At 36.4% G+C, this 22,986-nt stretch overlaps 1 protein-coding gene across 1 annotated transcript; it reads right to left on the bottom strand.

Moving 5' to 3' along the window:
* Positions 1–304: 304 nt before the first annotated feature.
* On the bottom strand, positions 305–22,430 carry LOC138695159 (UDP-glucosyltransferase 2-like). The gene is made up of 5 exons (XM_069819616.1): positions 22,387–22,430; positions 9,965–10,774; positions 5,888–6,104; positions 2,223–2,442; positions 305–618 (listed from the first exon to the last, which is right to left on the bottom strand). The coding sequence occupies exons 2-5, from the start codon at positions 10,772–10,774 to the stop codon at positions 357–359; spliced, it is 1,509 nt and encodes a 502-aa protein (XP_069675717.1). The 5' UTR covers positions 22,387–22,430; the 3' UTR covers positions 305–356.
* Between the last annotated feature and the right edge of the window lie 556 nt (positions 22,431–22,986).

The raw sequence follows: 22,986 nt of genomic DNA, 5'->3' as shown, positions 1-22,986 counted from the left end.
TCGCCACGTGCAAACGGTAAGTTTGGCAACTCAACCGTTGTTACCATAGCAACAAGCCTACCACGCTATGTGACATTCAGTTGTTTTTCAGATCGCAACGCTCCTGTCATGTCCCATCTTTCAAAAAAACAAGTATAGTGATGACGGAAGTGAAGTACCCGTCATTAAAAATACAAGTAGTGACTGAACTGGTTTTCTGAACAGAACAGAATAAATAGCTGGCAAGGAAGGTACATGAAGATATCTAATGTCTATGTAGGTCTACGATTGCCATCCCTTTGCGATGAAGGCTGTGTACCTTTTCTAACTCCTTGTGAGATGGAACTAGAGGACGAACGCTTCTTGACTGCAGCATGTTACACATTACCGGTCACCAGTTTGAGCATTAATTTAAAGCTGTAAAATACAATAAATCCCAAGGCAATTATAAGGGCGATAATCGCAAGTATGACGTCCAGTAGCAGATATTGGTACCAAGACAGATCTAGTGCTGCAGATCGCAGATGTGGCGCTCCACGATGTCTGATGACGTACTCTGTCCAGTAGATGGCAGTGTCCAGCGCCGATTGCGGACGATCTCTGAACAGCTGTGACAGACGCTTGGCGTTTGTACGGTAACTGAAACAATTGTTCGCAGGGGCGTCATTTTAACCTTTACTTTTACTTGGGAAAGGGCAACGTTGTTCTTCCAGCAGGTAGGTGCCGTGATAAGATATTAACAGAGGACACTCTGACAGTTAATTCCGAGGCGAAGGGTACATTGAACGTTGCGTTTGGCGTTGTATTGTGAGACATGTACTCAAATCAGGAGATGGCAGAAGTGCACTTCATGTACGGTAATGCGGACGGCAGTGCTCGGAAACCAAGCATTTCCGGACACATGTTGTAGTGAACTTTTTGTATTGCCTACATATGGGGAATACGTACCTGAAATTATGCCCTCTATTTTTGAAACACTCTGTATACCCTCGTCTCCTTCGGTATCATTATATGAGTCTTTCAGAGCAGAAGTGGTGTATGTCAAAATTGGGTAATGAGGTGTAAAGTAAAAATTCTGTAAAATACAGCGCAGAGTAGCAATTAATATGTCCTTCGTGCTAACCACTGACTACTAATAGTTTAAATAAATTGAATATTAATTGCTACTTTGCGCTGTATTTTACAGAATGTTTACTTTAACCCTCATTACCCATTTTTGACTTACACCACTTCTGCTCTCAACGGCTCATATGATAACTTAGAAATTTATTCATGCGTCATTCGCTATGCATTTATATAGGTTCGTGGCCTGGAATTTCTGGTTATCATTCGAGTTTCTTCTGTTTTCTCGTCACTAGTTGCCTCCAGTTGATTGAATTTATCATTCCGTCTATTCAGTAGCATGCCTGAGAAAAGCAAATATAATTGCCGATTTATTGTGTGTAAAATGAAATAATATTAATTGTTGATACATTCTTACACATTAGCTATTCACGTAATAATAATAGAAACACTGTTTGGGTTCTCATACAGGCGTACAACACTATATACCTTTGGTCACTAGCATGGCTTTTCATAAATCACATTACTTTAGTTTTGTGTAGTAAGTAGAATAATTAATGTTGTATAAATGTGTGAGCTCTTATTTAATGCTGTCATAATTTTCATATAATAAAAATATTCTTTACAATATAATACGCTTCACTAAAAAGTGACACCGAAATGAAGAAAGAACATAGGGATAGTTAGGGCCTACGAGCAAGTGGTGAGAAATGACGACAAACTAGCTCTACTAAAGTAGTTTGGCAATACGTCCATTTTTTATGACATCGACTGAATTCTGTGTGAAACTAGTAGAAGACTGTGAGTGCTGGTCAAAAGAAGGTTACTGTGCCCGTGTATTGTATAATACTCCAATAGATGGACAGTTTAGTAAAAGTAGTGGGCAGAAAGTCAACATGTGTGGAACAAAATATGTGAAACTGCCAATAAGATTTGGGTAACTTTCGACGTTGGCCCCTGGACTCATTTCGCTGTCATTATCACTTTCATTTCACTGAGACGCTAAATAACCATAGTAGTTGATAAAGCGTCGTAAAATAAGCCAATAAGGAATAGAAATCTCTGTCAGTCCCTCGGCACTACCGTTTTCTATCTCTTCCTTCCTCAGAGTGAAGGATCACGAAGTGGAGTCCCGAATAATACACGTCACTTATCATGCCATTCGGAAGTAAGATCCTCACCTCTGCTCATGCAGCACTTTGTTCAGAGCCTTGAGGACGTTCTCTGTTGTGATGGAGTCGTAATCCAGATGCACAGCCACTCCTTTGGACACGTAGTTCATGATGTTGAGTGGCTGATCAAGCATGACGGGTATGCCTATCATTGGAACGCCGGCGTAAATAGCTTCTTGAGTTCCCAGAAGTCCGCCATGGGTTATGAAGACTCGTACGTTGGGATGCTCTGAAACGGAAGGACGTTGGCATTGATGTCGGGAAAATTAAATTTACAGATTCATTAAAACGTAAACAACCTAAGAGAATACATTATCTTTGAGATATTGAGCAATATTGCCCTTATTAATAAATCTTTGAATAATCTTGAAATGTCAAATCATTTTAAGGGAACGGGGCAGTGATGTGAAAACTCCGATATTTTATTTTATTTTATGCTCGACCATGCCGAAATGTACTAATTATACATCTGGTAGCAGTCCTTTAATGCATGTCATTATAGTACACCTACTCATTAAAGTACAGGTCTTCAGCCAATGATAACTCAGCTTACATGTGTTCAGCCAATGACAAGTCAGCTTTGTACCGTTATAAAACCGCAAGTATCGATTATTCTCGGATATGCAATCGAAAGAGAATTAGCGAAAAGTCACGGAGGCTGGAAATCCAATACTGTCGCAGAAGGTTATGTTCTGTTACTATAATAATTAGCGTCAATTGTAAATAATATTCAAATAAATTCAATTTGTCATCTCGTTTTTCAATGTCGAATTCAATAATCAAGGTTATAATATTATAATATTATAAAGTTTAACGGGACTACGTCAAGGTCAATGGCATTATTGTTCCTCGGAAAAAATCAATACTTTCGCGTCTGCGCACATCTCACAATTCACGACCTAGAACAAGGTCACTTCCGATCTTGTCAGTTACAAATAAAATGTATACATCTGAATACCGGTAATTTCAAGTTAGAAATATGGTCGAGCATAAAAAGTCGTATGAAACTCGCCTATAATGGTAATTAAGAAGCTCGTATGAAAATTATGAAACTCGCTTGCGCTCGTTTCATAAATATCCATACTCGATTCTTAATTACTATCATTATAGGCTCGTTGCATAATGTACTATTAAGAAAGTTAACGTGCCCTTTAAAACCATAATATAATTATATATATTGATAATATGATATATGGGTTCTAAGACATTTCTTCTTCTTCTTATTCTTCTTTGATATAACTTTGAAGGTTGTTAATAACCAGACATAGAATATCGCCATTTCTTCTTTGATCTCCCAGTGCTTCGTCTTCCCTCAGGTATATCCTCTTGTACTCTCCTTACCAAGCTACCACCACCCACTCTTGATACATGTAATTTCCATTCCTCTCTCCTTATTTTAACCCATTCTTGTATTTTTTGTATATTACATTTCTCTCTTATCTCTTTACTTCTCACTTTATCCTTCTTGTCTTTCCAGTTATTCTTCTCAGTATATTCATGTCCGTTGTTTCAAGTAATTGCTTTGATTTTGCTGTATCCGCTCTGGTTTGTGCTGCATATGTCATTATTGGTCTTACAGTAGTTTTGTATACTCTCATCTTTGTATTTCTTTTTACATATTTATTTTCCCGTATGAAATCATTTAAACACCCTACCACTCTTGATGCCTTAATCATTTGATCCCTTACTTCATACTCTAAAAACCAAAGCTTGATATTGTGATTCCCAAATAATTTATCTGCATTACTTGAATGGACAGATTTTCGATTAAATTCCAAGAAATCTCAATGGTGAGTGAAGGAAGGCCTCCAGAAAGACAAAGCGAAGCTCAGGAATCAACAGAAGTTCCCTAGAATGGGGTGAAGTGATACAGGGAGGGTGAAGTGAGACGCGGGAGCATCTATGGAACGAAAGTGTCATAGTTAAAAAAAAAGACATTTGTTTCCATTTTAAAGATTCAATATAATTCTACACTTCATAAAGATTCACAGACACAAATGCAGGTAAATTTCCGTGTCAAATGGTGTACAATAGAGCGGAGTGAAAATATGAAGTTTATGGAATCAAAATGTAATACCAGGGAAAAGTTTTGGGGTGATATAAAGAACTATGCGAAATATATTTTCTCTAGATTAGAGGTGCCCCGAGAAATTCATATTTTGAAATTTTCACAAAATTTTGAGGTTCAAATTTGTTAGTGAGAGAACATTTTCCAGTGATTTAATCTGAACAAGATACCAGGAACATGTTAAAAAATACATGTTAAAGACTCTCCATATTTTTGGTCCACTGTTGTTTCATCTTGAAGTGTCACAGAAACCTCAATTTATAAGAAAATTGGACATAATCACAAAACTTTACGTGTGCTATAATTAATATAATAGAATTAATTTAAATTCATTCTTCTTATGTTACAGGGTATTTAAATCAGAATGTCTCTAATATTAATACAAGAAATCTAACCTTCTACCCTGTATTCGCAATGCCAGAGGGGCTGAACCTATCACAATTACCTATCATGACGTAATGAAGTATCTAGAAGTCAAAAATGAATTAAAATCTGATTTCAAATCAAAAGAATCTACTGTTGGAGAGATTTCAGAAAAAATTGCTATAAAAACTAAGGAAATCCAAGTAAAGGCATCAACTCCGAAAGTGAGTCATACAAGAATATTACAACTGAATGGTGCTTACCAGGATCAATACACAAACTTAAATACGCCTTGTAAGAAACGACATAGTGACGACAACTAAAATGACAGCATTGAAAAATTCAAAGAAGAAGCAAACAAACTATTTGATATAGTATGCAGTTGCAAATGTAAAAAAAATTAATCCTGTAAGACTAATTGTGATAAAGACCTCCATGTTCCAAAACAAGAATGTTTTACTGGAGCAAAGAACAGAAAGAAGGATGATAATTGGGCCTGTTGATTTAGTTACCATTCAGAAAGAAATGGAAAATAAAACAAGAAGAAATTCTAATTAAAAAAAATTAATGGGCTGAAACGGATTTTTTGTCACATTTTATGTAAAATACTGTATATTTCGTCCCTTTGGATCCCCTAAAAATACTGTATACTGCAATATATGTGATATCACAGCAGTTCATTAGCTATATAATGAAAAATAAAATACTAGAGAAAAAATATAAAGAGGAAAAAAATATAATTTTAAGAAACATCAAAGCCCTTGGGGCACCTCAAAAATTAAATATAGAAACTCGATATTTTTCACATTCCTAAGTTAAGTGAAAATACAGATTTTTGAAGCTATTACATTTGGAAAACAGATCAAAAACAGTTTCATGTATAGATTCACTTCACCCTAATTGTACACACATAATAATACATACGTACATACTTAATTTAAGCCGTACTACGTAATTTATGAGTGTAATCAAATATCTTGTTTTGGGATCGCCTTGAATAAATTTTAGGTTTTTTCAATAATAATTAAGAAAATAAAGTGTAAACAATTGCATCATTTGTTGCTTGACAAAAGGGTTAAATTGTTGTTAATGGCGTAAAGTATATATTGAGAAATTACACTCTAACTTCGTGAAACGCGTCTTTATTAATTGAGGGTACAGACATACCCTGAAATGGATTAGACATGTCATTAAACATTGTACTTAAGGATACAGATATCCTGCACATTGATACAATACGTACTGAGTATCTCAAGCTGTGGTAGCCAGGCTGCAGTCTTGACATTATCCGAAAGCCCGGAAATGTTGCCAGTCTTCCACAGAACTCGCTGTGGTAACTGTGAGAAAGCGTCGATGAATGCTTGCAGCTTGGTTTTCGTGAAGGTCTCACTACGAATAATTGAGCCCATAGAAAAGTAAATGGCTCCCTCCTTGGCTTCATCGAAGTACGTCTGCAAGTCCTGTATACAAAGAACAGGTCACTCAATTCCAGAGACATCTTTTCTTGCTGGTGGCAAGTTAATACCACGGCGCGTAATGTTGCACTTACATAAGTAATTTAATAACCACCATGTTTTAATAGTTATTCATATATCAAAGTTTTTAAAAGTAGTTTCTGAACTGATGTTTATTATTGGATTGGAGTAATTTGAGTAAAAATCAGTCTTTTTTTTTAAGTTTAGAGATCCATAGCTTGTTACCAGATAAATTTGTTCAGTCAGTTTTTTATAATTAGCACTGTGATGTTCTAGATGTTCCTTTTGCATTTTCAAGTATGTTTGCTTCTTCCCATCATAATAATAACAATTCTGGTTTTAACTATACTGAATTAACTTCAAGGATGGGGAAATTTGGGTATAATATGTTTTATTGAAGTGTCCTAAGAAAATAAAATTATCCCAACCATACATCACATATTCATCATGTATGAGATCTCGCCCACCTCATTACGAGTGGGGTTCGCCCGGCGCCGTATATCGTGTTCCGGCATAGCTCAGTTGGAAAGAGCGCTCAGCGCGCAGAGCTGAGAGGTCCTGGGTTCGATTCCCGGTGCCGGTACGAATTTTTCTCGTATTAAATAGTAATAATATCCCAACCATAGTTTCGTGTAGCCTATGTATCCTAGAATAGAATGTAGAGGTTAAGTGGGCACTTAAAAATCTTAATTAGACCTAACAAGATACACTTCGAAGTCGGCCTGCTTGGCGAGTTGGTATAGCGCTGCTTAAGTGTGCTTAAATGCGACAGGCTCATGGCATGTGAAAGAACTCCTGCGAGACAAAATTCCGGCACATCCGGCGACATTGATATAACCTCTGCAGTTGCGAACGTCGTTACATAAAACGTAACATTTATACTTCGAACATTTATTTGTCTTTCACCAATCCATAATCGTGCTTCATTTTATTTAGGATGCTCTTTATTAATTTTGTTATAGGCCTACTATTATTATTATTATTATTATTATTATTATTATTATTATTATTATTATTTATTATTGTTAGTATTATATATTATTATTAATTGTATTATTAATTTATTTTTGTGTGTCCCCACAGATTAAAAATATAAAGGATTGAGTTCGGGTGAACGTGGAGGCCTTTGAGCTGGTCCTCCATACCTATCCATCTGTCATGGTAGGTGTTAGCTACACTCAGTCTCTGGAATCTGTAGAGTATAGGAGCTGAAACAAGTTCTTTGAACAAATGGTTAGTGGAGGGGTCTATTTCAATGATCGCTCTGGAGGGAACGCATTGCTTGAAGACAAGTGTCTAAAATGCCGTATTTTCTGTCACGCGCATCTTACCCCTTAACGGCCGTGAGCCGTTGCAACTCGCAATACACTTCTATACTGATAGGCCCCGTCAATTCTCTTGTCATCGGCTCCACTCAAATGCGTCGACTTAAACGGAGTGTAGTGCATCTCTAACAATGCGAAAACGCCATGTGATACTGCTGCGTAGACCTGCGTCATTTACCATTAGCGCGACGAAACATAAAAAACCATACCTGCCTGCTCACAAAATGAATATCCGGTCATGGTTAGGAGCCGAAATCTAACACAACTGCACCAAAAATGAAATGCATGTACGAGATAGACTAACCATCAGTGGCGTAGCGTCAATGTAAGCTAAAAAGCTCGGCTTCCCCAGTTAATAATAATGTCATAATAAACCTACAATCTATGGACAAAATTATTTAATAATTTTAATAGAATTTATATTTACGCGTTAAATATTGTGATGCGGCAGCCCAGGATGATTTGTGATGCAGCAGTAAACAAGAAGCCTGCACACACCAGCTTCCAAGCAGACTGGTTTCTTACACTCATTCTTCTGTGTAACCCACACCGCAGATTTTCCATCCCTTTCCAACTAAACTACCCTGGTCGCAAGGCTCGCAGGAAGCTAGCTTTGACATTGAAAATAAGTAGTTTTCGAGTTATCCCTTTACGTCAGTTGTGTTCAGTTGAAATGTTGTGTGCATTGTGGCTGATATAATAAATAATGAGTGAAATAACAGTTCCTGACACCAATTTACTTGAATTTTTTAGGACAATTCTATTATCAAGATTGACTTAGAACAAACGTGTGATCTAAAAAAACAAATGACCGACTCCCTTGCTGTCAATGAAGGACACAACTAAAAGACAGACGCATACTTACGTACTGTATCTATTTACCGTTAAAATTGTGATTCCTCTAACTATGACAGGGAGTGAGCTAGTGTTATACTATGCGTGTCTATTTGATGTGTAAATCGTGAAATCATATTTTACTACGTACCATTTGAGGTCATGCCTTATTGGTGTTACTTACGAGGTTCCAACCAATCTTCGACTGCTGACTTGACATTGACTACTATTTATTTTAAGACTGTATTTTTGTAATACGTTTTCTCATATTGCATGAAAGACAATTTGAATTAGCTTCCCCTGCTCAAAATTTCATGTTACGCCACTGCTAACCATGAGCGTAAAAAACTTCTTTGGCAATGCATGGCCTTATTGATGTGTAGACGTGTGTATTTAAGATCACTTGATTGTCTGCAGAAGTTTATAATTTATAACAAACTTAAGTTGTACGACTATACCTCGACATGCATTTACTGCAGCCTTTTAATAATAACTCATAAACCAGGCGTTTGCGGAAATATTTTTGAAATTATATTTTGCTCTTGTTTTCTGTGAAGAACTTGTTCTAAAGTTTGTTCCAGTATTTTTGTTACACCTCATATATTGTTGCTGTGTTACATGATTTAATTTCATAACCCGATAACGCCGATAACCGAATTATTCTGTGTGAATCTGAAAAGAATTTACAGATAGCAACACATAGATTGCTTCAGACAAATTCAGCATTTGGAATGAGTAAGTCTATATCAATTTCTAAAACTAAGGCTTGGGTTATTGTAGGCAAAGAATATATAGAGTGAACCGGAAGTAATGTCGAAAATTTCAGGGAGTTATTCTTTGAGATATTTCAAACAAAAGAGTTTAATACAATTTTGGTCGATTTTGCTTCCTTTTCGAGATAAAAATTGTTTTATATGAAGCATTTCATAGCGCGTTTTGGGAAACCCATTGACATAATTCCCAATATGCTCAGCTCTGTCAATTTAAGAGAACAGTGGTTTATGATAATAAATGATTGAAAGAATTTTAGTTTATCCTTTAAATGTGTAGAAATTTGATTCGAACAAATGTAACTTTTCGTTTATATTTTCCAGCTGTCCATGGCCCGGAGAACAACAGCGAAACCAACGCGGGAACTTCGAGAATTTACCATCCAAAGACCGTGTTTCTGGTGAGCTTAGGATAACGTTATTTTCTGAAATGATTCCTTTAGATATCTTTAAGATCTAATGACTGTGTGTGTAGTTTTCCATATCACACATTTCTTTAGAACTGTAATTCCCAAACTTTTTGAATGAGCGACCCACTATTGAGCGAATTTTTCTTGAAGAAGAAGAATTCCCTGGGTGTCTAGAGTCTGGAAATTTGTATGAATTTGACTGTGATTGTGAGTGTGCCGGGTTAATAATAAACAATCAGCACAAATACAAAAATACATCAGGACTGTCGCTGGGCAGTAACCTGAACACACGTTTCAGCATCACATTGTTGACAAGTAACTCCATCTGTTAGCACAACCATAAAGCATCTAATAGATGCTATAGAGTTACCAACAACGAAAAAAAATACGCCTTGCAGTGAGAGATTGAAAGCAAAAAGTGACAAACATTAAATATTTTTGGTAAACTAATAATATAAAGAAAGACACATTGTGAATTTCAGTCTTCCTGTATTTTGTATACTTACCTGCGGTAACTTCCCATCGCTTTTTATATGTAATCCACCTATTTCCAGAAACGTTGGAAGTGTAGGTCTGGGAGTGTTGACTGAGAAGTGACTGTTCACCAAGATGAGACTTATTCTTTGTTGTAATTCCCGCACCGATGGATAATCCTTTCCATAATGATGTTTGAAGAATTCTTCTGTAGCCGTATTGACATTACGGTCATACCAGACTTTCACAGTACAGTAGAACACTGTATTTATCAATCTTTCCCAGAAATTCATTTGATTTGTAAAAGGCAGAAAGTAATTCGGGATATATGCTGGGTTGTCAGGGTTACTATTCCGGTATGTCACCCATGGAAGAGCAGTGCTGGTTGTTATACTGATTAAGGGGGCTTTGAAACGATGGGAAAAACCTATGAAACAATCCTGTCCCATAAATAGAGTGATAACGGCGTGGTAGGTTATGTTGCTTTTCATGAGGTTCAAAATGTTTTCATTCTTAAACGCAACACGGCAGGTTTGTAGCATGTTGTCCAGGAAATAACTCATTACTTGAAACCGTCCCTGTCCCCTTAGCTGTTCTATGGATACATTCTTTAACACAGCTGATCCACCTATGATGATGTCTGTGTAGTTTGGCACCGGTTTCTCCAGTGGATGATAGCCGTACACATCCACTTGGTGGCCACGGGCTGCCAGGGCTTTTAAGTACGTGTGAAATATGACGTACTGACTTCGTCCTGCGTAGTTAATCAGGGCCAGGATTCTCGCAGCTTCCGAGATGCATATAGGCAATGCACAGATGACTAGAATATGCGAGCACTTCATCTGCGAACAAGTGGATCGGAGAATCAATAACTGTGAAAAGAATTATGAGAGCAGGCTATAGTTTTCTAATGTGCATAATAATTGAAGCGTCGGCTGGAACAACGTTGTAAGTTACAAAATTTTCATTCGGCGTGTTTCCGTGTAATAATGTTGTATGTCATGTTACCTTGCTATACTCTTTCGCTTGCAACTGTCCATCAATGCAGTACTACGTGAAATTTGTCCACTCAAAAGTTTGCTACCCTATAACAACAACGTTGTACGTGTACACATTTTTGCAGCTCCTGTAAATTTTAGCAAATGTAACTTATAACGTTGTTCCAGCCGACGCACAGTGTGTAATTTAGCGAGTCTAGCCGGCCAAAAATCATTTCTCGAAAACTAATCGCTCAATTTTCATAAAATTTGGTATATACCTTCAATTATTGAAGTGAATAAGTTTTTAATAATGAAAATGAAAATAGCAACTATTTTTACTGAAAATAAAATTAGTAATATTGTAAACAAATTCTATTTGAGTGAAAAAAGAAATTAATGTTCATAATGTGGAATGCGTTTAAAATTGAAAGCGTAAGAAGAAGGAATATTGCTACATTTCTTACTCTTTCAGACGTCAAATGCATCCCCATCAGAATCTGTATCCTCGCTGCTATTCTCTCCTTCGGCAGCACCGAGTAATGGAGGCTCCGAGAGAACTGCAACACTACTATTAAAATCGACCGCGATGTTCTCTTCTTAATTTCTATAAGCTGGTGATGTAAGGGTCCAAAGAAATAAGTAGCCCCAGTAAAAGATCGATATTTGTGTCTTTCTTGATGTTTTTCTTGCGAAGACTTCTCTGAAAAGTGTAATATATAGTATTTGTTCCTCGTTTCCTGGGCTTCCTCAGATAGTTTGCCAGTAAGTATAATAGTGTCCTGTGACCTTCTCTCTATGAGCCAAGAGTTTGTGAAGGGTTGTAGGTATATAATACTATTTGTACAAGCATAAATATAATTCACTTGTCTACCTTGCATACATGTCAAGTGCCCGTTCATCAGTATTGCAAAATCGCAAGAAAAAGTTTTCTGATATTATGTGTGTAAACGACTTATTATATTTCCATATATTCCCGTAACATATGCGAAAATGGAAACCTTCCTCAAATATTCTTGCGGTATTTGCATCGTTTTTATTGCGAATGCTTTGTTTTATCTTGTCAACAAGGTAGTCCTCTTTCCTGCTTGAACCTATCCTGTCTTCAATGTTTCGCAATAAATAAAACGGTGAATCTAAATTGACTGTTACAAGATTTTGCATTTCCCTTAATTCATTATAATGATTAGAGCTCAACTGTAAATCAGTAATCAAAGCGAGATCCTTATTAGGTGACAATTGTTGGTCGTTCCTGCAAAATCAATTTTCACGTTTTTTTCTCCATTTTGTCGCACGTTGAAGTGATGTAAGTGAAAGCTCTCCTACAATATTGGTCGCATCTCTTTTCCTAGAAGTTCTGAAACTCATATGGGCAGCAGAAAGCTTGTCTTCTGGCGATCTTTCTTTAAAAAGTGGAATAGTTTTTTTTTTTTTTTTTTTTTTTTGCTCTGTCGCTCAGTTCTCCGAAAAATTTACGTGGACATCCTCGAATGCTTGTACTGGCAGACTCAAATTATTCTCAGACTTTGCATCTTGGTTCAAACATAGCGCATTATATTATAAGGAATTTTTCTCATTTGTGCTGTATTTTTCCCAGCATAATCGAGTTTTCGAGCATAGAAATTTAATTCATTTTTTTATTGTCTGTAAAATGTCTTCAGAGTAATCTTTGAGACCAAAATGTTTAATTGTATTTGAGAATTTCACTTTTCTCTCGCTCTTGTTCCACATCTGGAAAACAGGTCTCCGGATTACGGATCGCATGGTGTCTGAAAATAATTAATAGCTACTCTGTATGCATCTGTTTGCAGAAAAAAATCACGACGTCGTATTCAGAAAAGCATAATGCATATCTCTACAAAATGTTATCGAGGTGGTAGAGGGCTACGCCTTTTAAAAGTCAACTCGAAATATATAATAAGGTAAAACTCTAACTCTTTGCACATGTTTACCTAGACACTTATTTTAGACAATAAGATAATAATTCTTGTGACGAAAATCAGCTTATATGTAAGTACATACTTTCTTATAAAATATCCATACTCTGTATTAGAAAAAATACTGTACTAACTTCACCACTTTCCACCATTTAAATACAAACTGCGCGCCTGCCTCAGCAGCGTAAATGATCTTATCGCAGACATGCAACTTTCGCTCTGTTGTGAGGGTCCCCTAACAGATGTAAGCATCTGTCTACACTTGGATAGTATACTTTGGAGTGTTATAAACACGTCTATATAAGAATTTAGCATTAAAGATAGGGTGTGAAAATTGATTTTTGGCCGGCTAGCTGCTTGAAATTACACACTGTGCGACGCTTCAATTAATATGAAACAGATTTAAAGGCTTGTACTGAAAGGTAATTTTCCAACTAGCTGTCATGGATAGAGTCCTGCGTTTGCTTACATAGAACCTCCAAGCAATCCGTAATAGTGTAGGTGTGTATGGAGTATAAAGGTACGCATTCACTACATCGTATCGGACTCATCGAACGAATCGGAGAACAATCTTTGCTATAATTGTTAATTAACCGCGTTCACTACACCCAATGGGCATGGGTAAATATATAATAGGATGCGAAAATTACTGATTTTCCCGTAACACATGCTAGAGGCGCTAATATAGAAACTGATCTTGCTGCCATCTCTTGGACGGAGGAGAACTTATTACATCTAGCAGCGCGCCAAGTACCGGAAACAAAAACTAATTACTCCATGCATTTAGCAGCGCACCTGGTGACGAAAATGTTAAACTATGAATAAAATATTCCTTCCCTCCCACCCATATCGATATTTTCAACTAACTCAATTTAAAATAAAACATTTACATTTTTATTTCTCACACCACGTTCCACTGAAAATTCTTACCGGAGTCAAGAGGAAGATAAAAGAGACGATCTATTTTACACTACCCAGTTAAAATATAACCAAACAGAGACAGAAAATAAAGCAAAAGGTTAAATAATTGGGATTGTATTCTTTGGGTATTTATTGTACAGCGCAATGGAAAAGTCTGCAAGAACTACTTAGTTCAATTTATTATATTACTATTACTTTACAATACATTCAACAACACTATTTTTACAACGTCCATAAACATCACTGTTTAACATACACTTCTTATACACACACTTTGTATCACTTTATGTCCACCCATTAGCAAGTTTCTGGCTGCCGTCTTGTCTTCTCGAGCATCGTCTATTCGTGTCGAACGAACGGATAAATAGAGAACTCTGGGTAATCTACCCAACACATAGTTCTAATGTTCACCACCCACGACGTTGGGCGCTGATCATCTTATTTGAACCTCCTTCCGTCAGACGGTGCTGACCGCTGTTTCGCATCCTATTATGTATTCATCCATGCTATCGCACGCATCGGCTATCGGTAAATCCGTCCACGATTCTCGGAAGAGCAACTTTTCCGATCCATGCGATCATGCTCTCCTGTAATAAAACGACTGTAATTGCTCAACTGTTAATAGTATGTTGTGCCGTGTTCAGTGTCGCGACGGAATGTAAGACGGGAAATTTATTTCGCTTGTAGTATACTAAGACGAATTATGTAATTTGAGGCATCCCCATTACAGCAATCAAGTCGGTTCTTGCATATAATGACATGTAAGTAATATCGCTTTCGTTTAGTCCTCTTCAATGAATAAGCATGAAACAATTATTACAAATTCTTTTTCGCTATCACTCGTTATTAATAGACCTAACCTCAAAAACTCCTCTCTTTTTGAATTCAGTATCGTACGTCATATGTTTTAAACAGCTGATACGGAATCCGATGAGGCTCTGGGTAGAGTCGTTACAGTGAACGCACTGCATTAAAAAACCCATTGCGTGCGATTCGTCCGAGGAATGCAATACGATGTAGTGAACACGGCGTACAAACATGCCAAAACAAAAGAAAGTTAGGCTCTTGGAGATCAGGGCTATATTGCAAGATGTGGTAGCGAGTACTTTATTAGAAAAGAAGAAACAATATTTTATCAGAAAAAAGGAGACATTTTCCACTTGAAACAGTAAACATTGTTTACGGTCCTTCATTGTAATGTGAAGGGACGTGTAAAGAAAAAGGCCATGAATATAATTTTGTTTTTACTGAGATTTATTGTGTTATTTTAATTTACACCATAAATAAATAAATAAATAAATAAATAAATATATATATATATATATATATATATATATATATATGTATATGTGTGTAAATACACAGACTGTATTTAGTTACAAAGTTCACGTGTGAAACAAGTATTCATAATTGAGCCGTTCAGAGCAAGAGTGGTGTAAGTCAAAAATGGGTAATGAGGGTTAAAGTGAACACTCTGTAAAATACAGCGCATAGTAGCAATTAATATTCAATTTACTTAAACTATTAGTAGTCAGTGGATAGCAAGAAGACCATTAATTGCTACTTTGCGCTGTATTTTACAGAATTTTTACTTTAAACCTCATTACCCAATTTTGACTTACACCACTTTCGCTCTGAACGGCTCAATTATTGATTTTTGCAACCTGGAATTAGAGACAGTAATATATGGATTCAAAAATATACTACAGCATTTACAATTGATCAAAAGTTGAAACAAGAGGGCCGAAATATATTTGATATATTTCAATATTAACTCATTTTCAATTGTGAATATTCAAATTCCAATCGTATCAATAACTTGTCATATTATTTATTTCTAAACTCATTTTCACTTTGATAAAGTACAGGGACATCATTTTATTTTTACTTCAATTTTTATTGTACCTGAGTTTTTGAATGTACTTCACTCCTACCCCTTCTACTAATGAAGTTCAACCGTCCTGCACACAGATCCAAGACCGCATATATAGTCATAGTAGCCTTACGGTCACAGTAAACAGTACGTTCCAAAAATATGTTCGCGATTTCCAGTGACGAAAGAGCTCTCAATATTGAATCATTTTCAAACAGGTACTGCCGTCCATTTGCCTACGTCGCATCCCGGTTTCCCCCACCAGCTTTTATTCGCCAGCTAGTGGCTGGGCTGTCTTAGCTCTTTTCTGAAAACATTAATTTCTGTTAGGAATTGGACGTCTACGTAATATTATACAACTAGGCCTATTTAAAATAATTTAAATGAAAGGGCCTCGTTATGTAATTAACTGTCACGTGATTTCCCCCCTTTCTACGAACCTACGACAAAACCCCTTGGACGGACAGTAGATAGTATGTCCGAGTAATTTTATCTTTTCGGATCGGGCAGAAGTGAAGATTGAATTTACAGTACGTAAGGTACTCTTTTATAAAGTATAGTAGTTACAGAATTATTTCAACATGAGTTACTAGTACGAAGGACGAAACTGGTACTTGGAATTAGGTACAATAGTCTATAGTGCGATAATATGCACAAAAGAACTGAAGTCTGTATCGAAATGAACGGCCACCATTTTAAAAAATGTGTTTAAATATCCATATTATGATTATTTTTCAATTTAACTTCATTCTCTATATTGTACGCTAATGTGCTGTAGACAGTATAATATACACTGCATAATGAATACGTCCACGTGGACAGCTCAGTTCGTGAGTAAAAATACTCATTGTTAATACTGTACTGTATTTTGATTAAACAAATACTAATGAAAATGATCAAACTCAAAAGCGCAATATTTCCTAGTTTACGTAAATGGATGAACTACTTTTCTTCCCTCCTATACCCAGTAAAGTGATTTGTTTATATATTACGTCAGTATCATCGAACTCCAGTCGTGGAAGGGGGTAGCAAACGGCGTTGATTCAGAGGTATAGGCAAGTTAATATTGAAAATGTTAGTAAAAATAAAATGATGTCCCTGTATATCTATTTCTTTTATAAAGTGCAATTTAAATATTCAACATTATGTAAATAAGATAAAAATAATGAGCATTGGTTTTTACTTCTTGATGAAAGTACATTATGAAACAAAGTATACGAGTATCTAGAGTCTAGATGCGTTTTACTTATTGTGAGAATAATCTTCTGTTGTCTATAAGGTGGCTTAAAAGTATATGTATGTTAGTTTGTTATTAAATCCTCTAGGCAGTATATTTATACATGAGTAGTATTCTCATTGTTCAGTGCCTACACTGCCCTATACGAATAAGCAGACGTAAACACACGAAACTGAATGGGAAGACGAATCAAAGCCGTCCCTTGCAAGCGAAGCTAGTATGATCCATGTGCACCTGACTTGTACTCAACGTAACCAAACGAGGACTCTAGATACGAACAAGCAAGAAATACCCTCATCTGTTACACAGAACGATCAGATGAGGCGTGGACTAGAGCGATGAGATTTTTACTGTGCACTGTGCGGGGACCGGTGGGTGTCAGAGACGATGACTCAAGCATGCACTTGTTCGTCCTGGCTCGTGTCAAAGTAAGTGAATCAGTCTCCAAGTTACTAGCGAGTGACACGGTACATTCTACGGCTGATCATTCCAAGTGGGCAGCCCCCTTGATGCCCTGTGGCTGCCCTGGGTTCGTAGGAGCCGTGCAGAGCTCCGGAGAGAGAAAGCGAGTGAGTGGGAAAGAGACGGAATACGGAACGCTGAGGGGGTTGCATGCGTGCAAGGGGGGAGTGGGCCAGTGAGATATATGAATGACACAGAAAGAATGAATTCATTACAAAATAATGCAACAAAATAAAATGGTTCTTTTTTCTATAGTTAGGAAGACAAATGACATTTCTTTGATTTCACCAACTTAGCTATATCAGGGAAAATTGTTTGAGCAGAATGAATGCGTAACGCTGCTTCCAATGCAACATAGGGCAAACATGACCAAGTTTTACTCTTATTCAGGTTCATGACTGAGAATATGTGTTCGCAAATGTAAATACATGCAAATGTAACAATTAACTTGCATGTCAGTGCGTGGATAAGCGGAAACTCTTTTTGTTCCAAGTTCTTATAAAACGCAATGAGGTCGCCTGGAACATTGTAATATCTATCTTCCAAAATTGTGTGACATTGAAGCCTTATCAATTATTCTCTTTGGAATTTGACTGGAGTCCGCTCAGCATGTACAGAAAAGGGCGTCATAAAAATGTTCACAAAATTCCTACACGCGGCGACAGATTGTGGAGAGAGACTAATTGATGAAATCATGCACTCCTTTACAAACATTCCTTCCGTAAAAGGCCGGTTACTTTTGGCGATATTTAGAGAAACAATGTAGCTTGCATGGACAGCTATTTCGGAACTTGGCTCAATGTGCTGCGAAAGAGAGGGAAAAATGAATATTTAATGACATTGTGACTATACAAAAAATACATACCTAGTTAAACGGACAGAAAATTCTTTAAGAGTTTAACAAATGTTTTTATAATAATTCCCATACATTCTAAACAACTGTTCAAAATAAAGTCACTGTAACCTAACCATTAATTTAATAAATATGGATTTATAAGCACAATAAAATTCGTTCAGGACACTAGAAAATTCGTAATTCGTACAAATAAACTATCAGCATATGAATAACAACCTCATAAAATTACTTACAAAAAACATTCCCAAAAATAATATACAAAAATACGAAAAAAATTATTTGATTAACAATATTGTCACCGTTACAATTAAACATATATAAAAACTAAATATAAACATTTACATAGAGATAATAAATTTTACAGGAGAAAAAGTTCGTCCAAAGGGCTGGACTCTGGAAGAGTACCCAAAACGCTCATTGCATTTCCGCGTTGAATAGCAATACTTAAGCGTTGACGCAAATAAGTAGTGCAACGGCGATCACCAGTAATGGAGATCAAAATTTGGCCGATTTGAGATACCAAAAATTTAGCGTCATGACTCCAAGGACCGAAGGTCTCCACAGCAAATGGGACAGAGATATAATTGTCTAAAAGATGAGCATATTTAATGACTTTATACTTCACGGCTAATTCAGCAGCAGATGCCCTTATTATGTTGCCCTTAGGGTACTTAATTAATTGAAATGGTATTTACCTCATCGTAAGAAGACTGCATTTCGACCTTTAGTTTCGTTATTAATTCCTTCCTTTGTTCGACGGTAATATGAGCGTGGATATCAAAATGTTTAACTTAAAAATGACGCTTAATGTTGTACGTTTTTGCCCGTACATTGATATGACATATTAAACATTGAACATTGTTGTCGTCAGATTAGACAAGATACAAGCCCTCTCAAGAGGGATTAAATCCTGAACCGACTGTCGACGCACTTCTCTTCATTCTTATTTAAAACGGTTAAGTACAAACGATAGCACACCATATGGATGAATGAATGACTGATGGAACGCATAATCCAGCAATGCCTGCAGAATATCATCGAACAGACGAGAAGAATTGATGATCGCACGCATTCGTACACCACCACAGCCTCAGCGACAGAGAGGAGGGGGGAGGGGTCCGCCCTGGGCGCCCTAGCCCTCAAACCCTATGTTGGAATGGTCTGTACTACGGTGTATTATACTGTGTTTTCTGGTGAATTTAAAATAAAAGTGTGAATAAATGCAAACTGTATGATGGCTAATGAAATGTTTACTTCTGAACAACGTGTAAGCTACCGGCGTGGCTCATTCGGTTAAGGCGCTTGCCTACAAGTCTGAAGTTGCGCTCGGGCGCGGGCTCGATCCCTGCTTGGGCTGATTATCTGATTGGTTTTTTTCCGAGGTTTTCCCCAACCGTAAGGTGAATGCCAGGTAATCTATGGCGAATCCTCGGGCTCATCTCACCAAATATCATCTCGCTATCACCAACTCATCGAAACTAAATAACCTACTGTAGATGATACAGCGTCGTTAAATAACCAACTAAAAACAACGTGTAAGCTATACAGGGTGGAAGCGTTGTAATCCTGCGCATTGAAAGGAGGGGAAGATTACATGAAAATAAACAAAAAATATCTTATACGTTTTGAGAGACGTGTAATAATAGCATCGAAAGTTTAAAGTCGTTGACAACATCGCAGTGCCAAAGATTCCACACGGAGGCATTGAAGACATCCGAGGTGAGATGTAAACAAAAGGCTTCGTATTGCAAAATCAAGCGACTGCTGACTGCTTGGGAACAGGTTTTCCTCGATCAATTTAAAATCTTCTCTTCCCCGTCAACAATTCCATCAGGTCGTTGTCGACCCCAATTGCGAAATGTTGGAATTATGTTCTCGAATCACGGACCAGCTAGCAGACAGCTATAAATACCTCTGCACTGGGTAGCCGAATGAATGAATGAATGAATGAATGAATGAATGAATGATATAGCCGTATGTCTCAAGTTAGGCAAAGGCCTCCTGTGCTGGGTGTAGGGCCCCCTTTTATGGAGTGGCTCATGAGTACTCGCTTGGTGAGCCAATTCAGGCGAATTGTAGATACTGTCGTGGCAGGGCTATTAACTCTGTTAAATTTTACTAGTCTTAGCACTTTGTTCTTTGGTAACTGCTGTCCACGTATTACTAAACGACATTTCATACAAGCTGAGAGGATTCGGAGTCATTTCTTTCCCCTTCTACTTGCCCCGAGTCCGTCAGTAACAGAACGGTAGCTGTTACCTCTTATACCTGTACCCCCCACGTTGTATAGACAAGAAAATAAAGTATTAAATAAAGTACAGAAGTGGATATAAAATACAGCCACACAGATGTTTGACAATTACATGTTTGAGTATATTTTAGTGTTAATATTACAGTATTCCCAACTAATAATAATTAATTGAATTAAGGAATGTTAGTTTGTATTATGAAGCAAGGGGGAGTGACACAGTGCAGATCGTCCCTTTGTGTATGCTATAGAATAGCAACTAGCGGTGAAGAAAACATTTATCTTCTGCTGTCAGTAGAGTTTTAATGTTCCATTTGATATAAACAACAATAAAATAAAATATTAACGCCTAGTATAGACTTTCGAAATGTAAATTACCGGTAAACATTTCCAATAATAAAATTCGTCACTGTGTTGAAAGTCAATTAGTCGAACGTTAGTAAGATGGACAATAGCAGCTTCCCCTTCACTGATGGCAGAGAGTGTGAGTAGAGGGGAAGGCCTATCAACCACACTAAAATGGAGTTTAGCACCAGCATTTTGACAAACACTGAGATTACCATTTACAATATTTTAACTACCACTTCCATGAGCACTGACTTTACTATGTACGATATTTTAACTAGCACTTTCACAAACAATGACTTTACTATTTACAATATTTTGAAACGAATGTTCGCTATTTCCAAGTAACACTTTGAAAATCACTGAGTTCACTATGGACTAGAGCTTAAACCAGAGATGAGTATTTCCTTTCTCGATGTGCGAACTGTTACTATCCTTCCTACTAACACTTAACTAACAGAAGACAGGTGCTTATCTCCCAGTGTGTTGCTGGTGAGCAGGTTGAATGGTGGAAGGCAAGCCGGGCTGATGTGAGTTGTCGCTGTGTGTAGTTACCAGTAATTGTTAAAGTGATCAATGTTTTGTTCCGAGTAATTTTACCAACAAGATTTACGTGAGCAGACAGAAAGACTTGCTAGATGCACGCATGTCGTCCGCTACAGCAAAAACTCCAGTAATACTTAATCTTGTTTGCCTCCTGGGACATTGTGCGCTCCCTAGCGATATCTACTGATCAATTATACAGATGTTGTAACAGAAATTGTCCTTGTTTCGTATAGTCCTAGATTAAGGTGTTAGGTACAGCTTACAGCAGTAAAATGTTTGGAAATATTCAACATTTTTTCGTCCATTACTGTATCTTGTACAATAATGAAAATTTGTATGTGTAAAACACTGTCCTTCTGCTATATGAAAGAAATATTTTTACCATTTAAAAATAAATTATTGATATATTTTTTTGAAAATTCAGTTCACTGTGCAGTGATGAGGCTTTTCCCTCACAATTCATAAACTTCTTAACTTTTTCATGTTCTCTCTCTTTTATTTTATTGCTGAAACTCGTATTTACAATATCATGCTCTTTCAACTACATCCCTTAATAAATAATATTTTTTATTTTGTGTTAGAAGAAAATACTGATATTTGACCATTTTTTAAATGAATTTATTTTTTATCAGACAATCTATCAAAGGTAAAGGAATGATCTTGCATCATGCTGTAGCTTTGACATGCATAAATACACAAAAAAATGTAATCACAAAATTTTGCATAGTTTTTGTGTTATGTGAGAAATGCTTCATCACTGCACAGTGAACTGAATTTAAAAAAATGAAAATAATTTTTTTAAGTCATAAATATATTTTTTTCATATAGCAGAAGGACAGTGTTTCACATATACTAATTTTCATTATTGTACAAGATACAGTAATGGAGAAAAAAAATGAATATTTCCAAAATTTTATTGCTGTAAGCTGTACCTAATCCCTCAAGAGAAAAAAAAGAGTGAAACCAAATTTTGTACAGAAGACCTAAAGTGAAGGTTTATTGGACTAATGATAACAATATAACGTTTAGCTGTTGTTGTTACTCCATGTTACCTTTGTAAATATCCCTGCTTGCAGAGGCCTGAGTTCTAACTCAGTGTGTGTTAGGAATACGAGTACGCTGTCCTCACAACTTCTGTACTTTATATAGAACCTCTTGCTATAAGGCGATAACATTACAATCAGTTTATGTTTCTTTCAGAGAGTATCTTAATAATTGATGTATATTTTTATAATAACATAAAACATAAGTTGACCCTTCTTCGTTATCACGCTATTATTTAAACGACAGAAATGTCTGGCGCACATTAATGTCAAACAAAGGGAAAAATACTAACGTTTGAGTGAATAATATAGTTTGCTATTTGTGTAGAAGTTTCATGCGGACACATAGTGTGTAATTTAGCGAGCTTAGCCACCCAAAAATCATTTCTCGAAAACTAATCGTTAAATTTTCATAAAATTTGGTATGTACCTTCAATTATTGAAGTGGATAAGTTTTAATAATGAAAATGAAAATAGCAACTATTTTTACTGAAAATAAAATTAGTAATATTGTAAAAAAATTCGATTTGAGTGAAAAAATAAATTAATGTTCATAATGTGGAATGCGTTTAAAAAAGAAAGCGTAAGAAGAAGGAATATTGCTACATA

The sequence above is a fragment of the Periplaneta americana genome, chromosome 2 (genome assembly GCF_040183065.1).
Source record: "Periplaneta americana isolate PAMFEO1 chromosome 2, P.americana_PAMFEO1_priV1, whole genome shotgun sequence".
Taxonomy (NCBI): domain Eukaryota; kingdom Metazoa; phylum Arthropoda; class Insecta; order Blattodea; family Blattidae; genus Periplaneta; species Periplaneta americana.
The sequence above is the reverse complement of the archived record's forward strand: the minus strand, read 5'-3'. Positions and strand labels throughout refer to the sequence as shown.

Bases quoted from the DNA above. Each gene is read 5' to 3' on its own strand.
- LOC138695159 (XM_069819616.1), bottom strand. From the start codon at position 10,774: ATGAAGTGCTCGCATATTCTAGTCATCTGTGCATTGCCTATATGCATC. The intron at 6,105-9,964 runs GTAAGTATACAA...CTTTGTATACAG, and splicing joins GCGATGGGAAGTTACCGCAG to GACTTGCAGACGTACTTCGA. The intron at 619-2,222 runs GTGAGGATCTTA...CAATTGTTTCAG, and splicing joins AAAGTGCTGCATGAGCAGAG to TTACCGTACAAACGCCAAGC.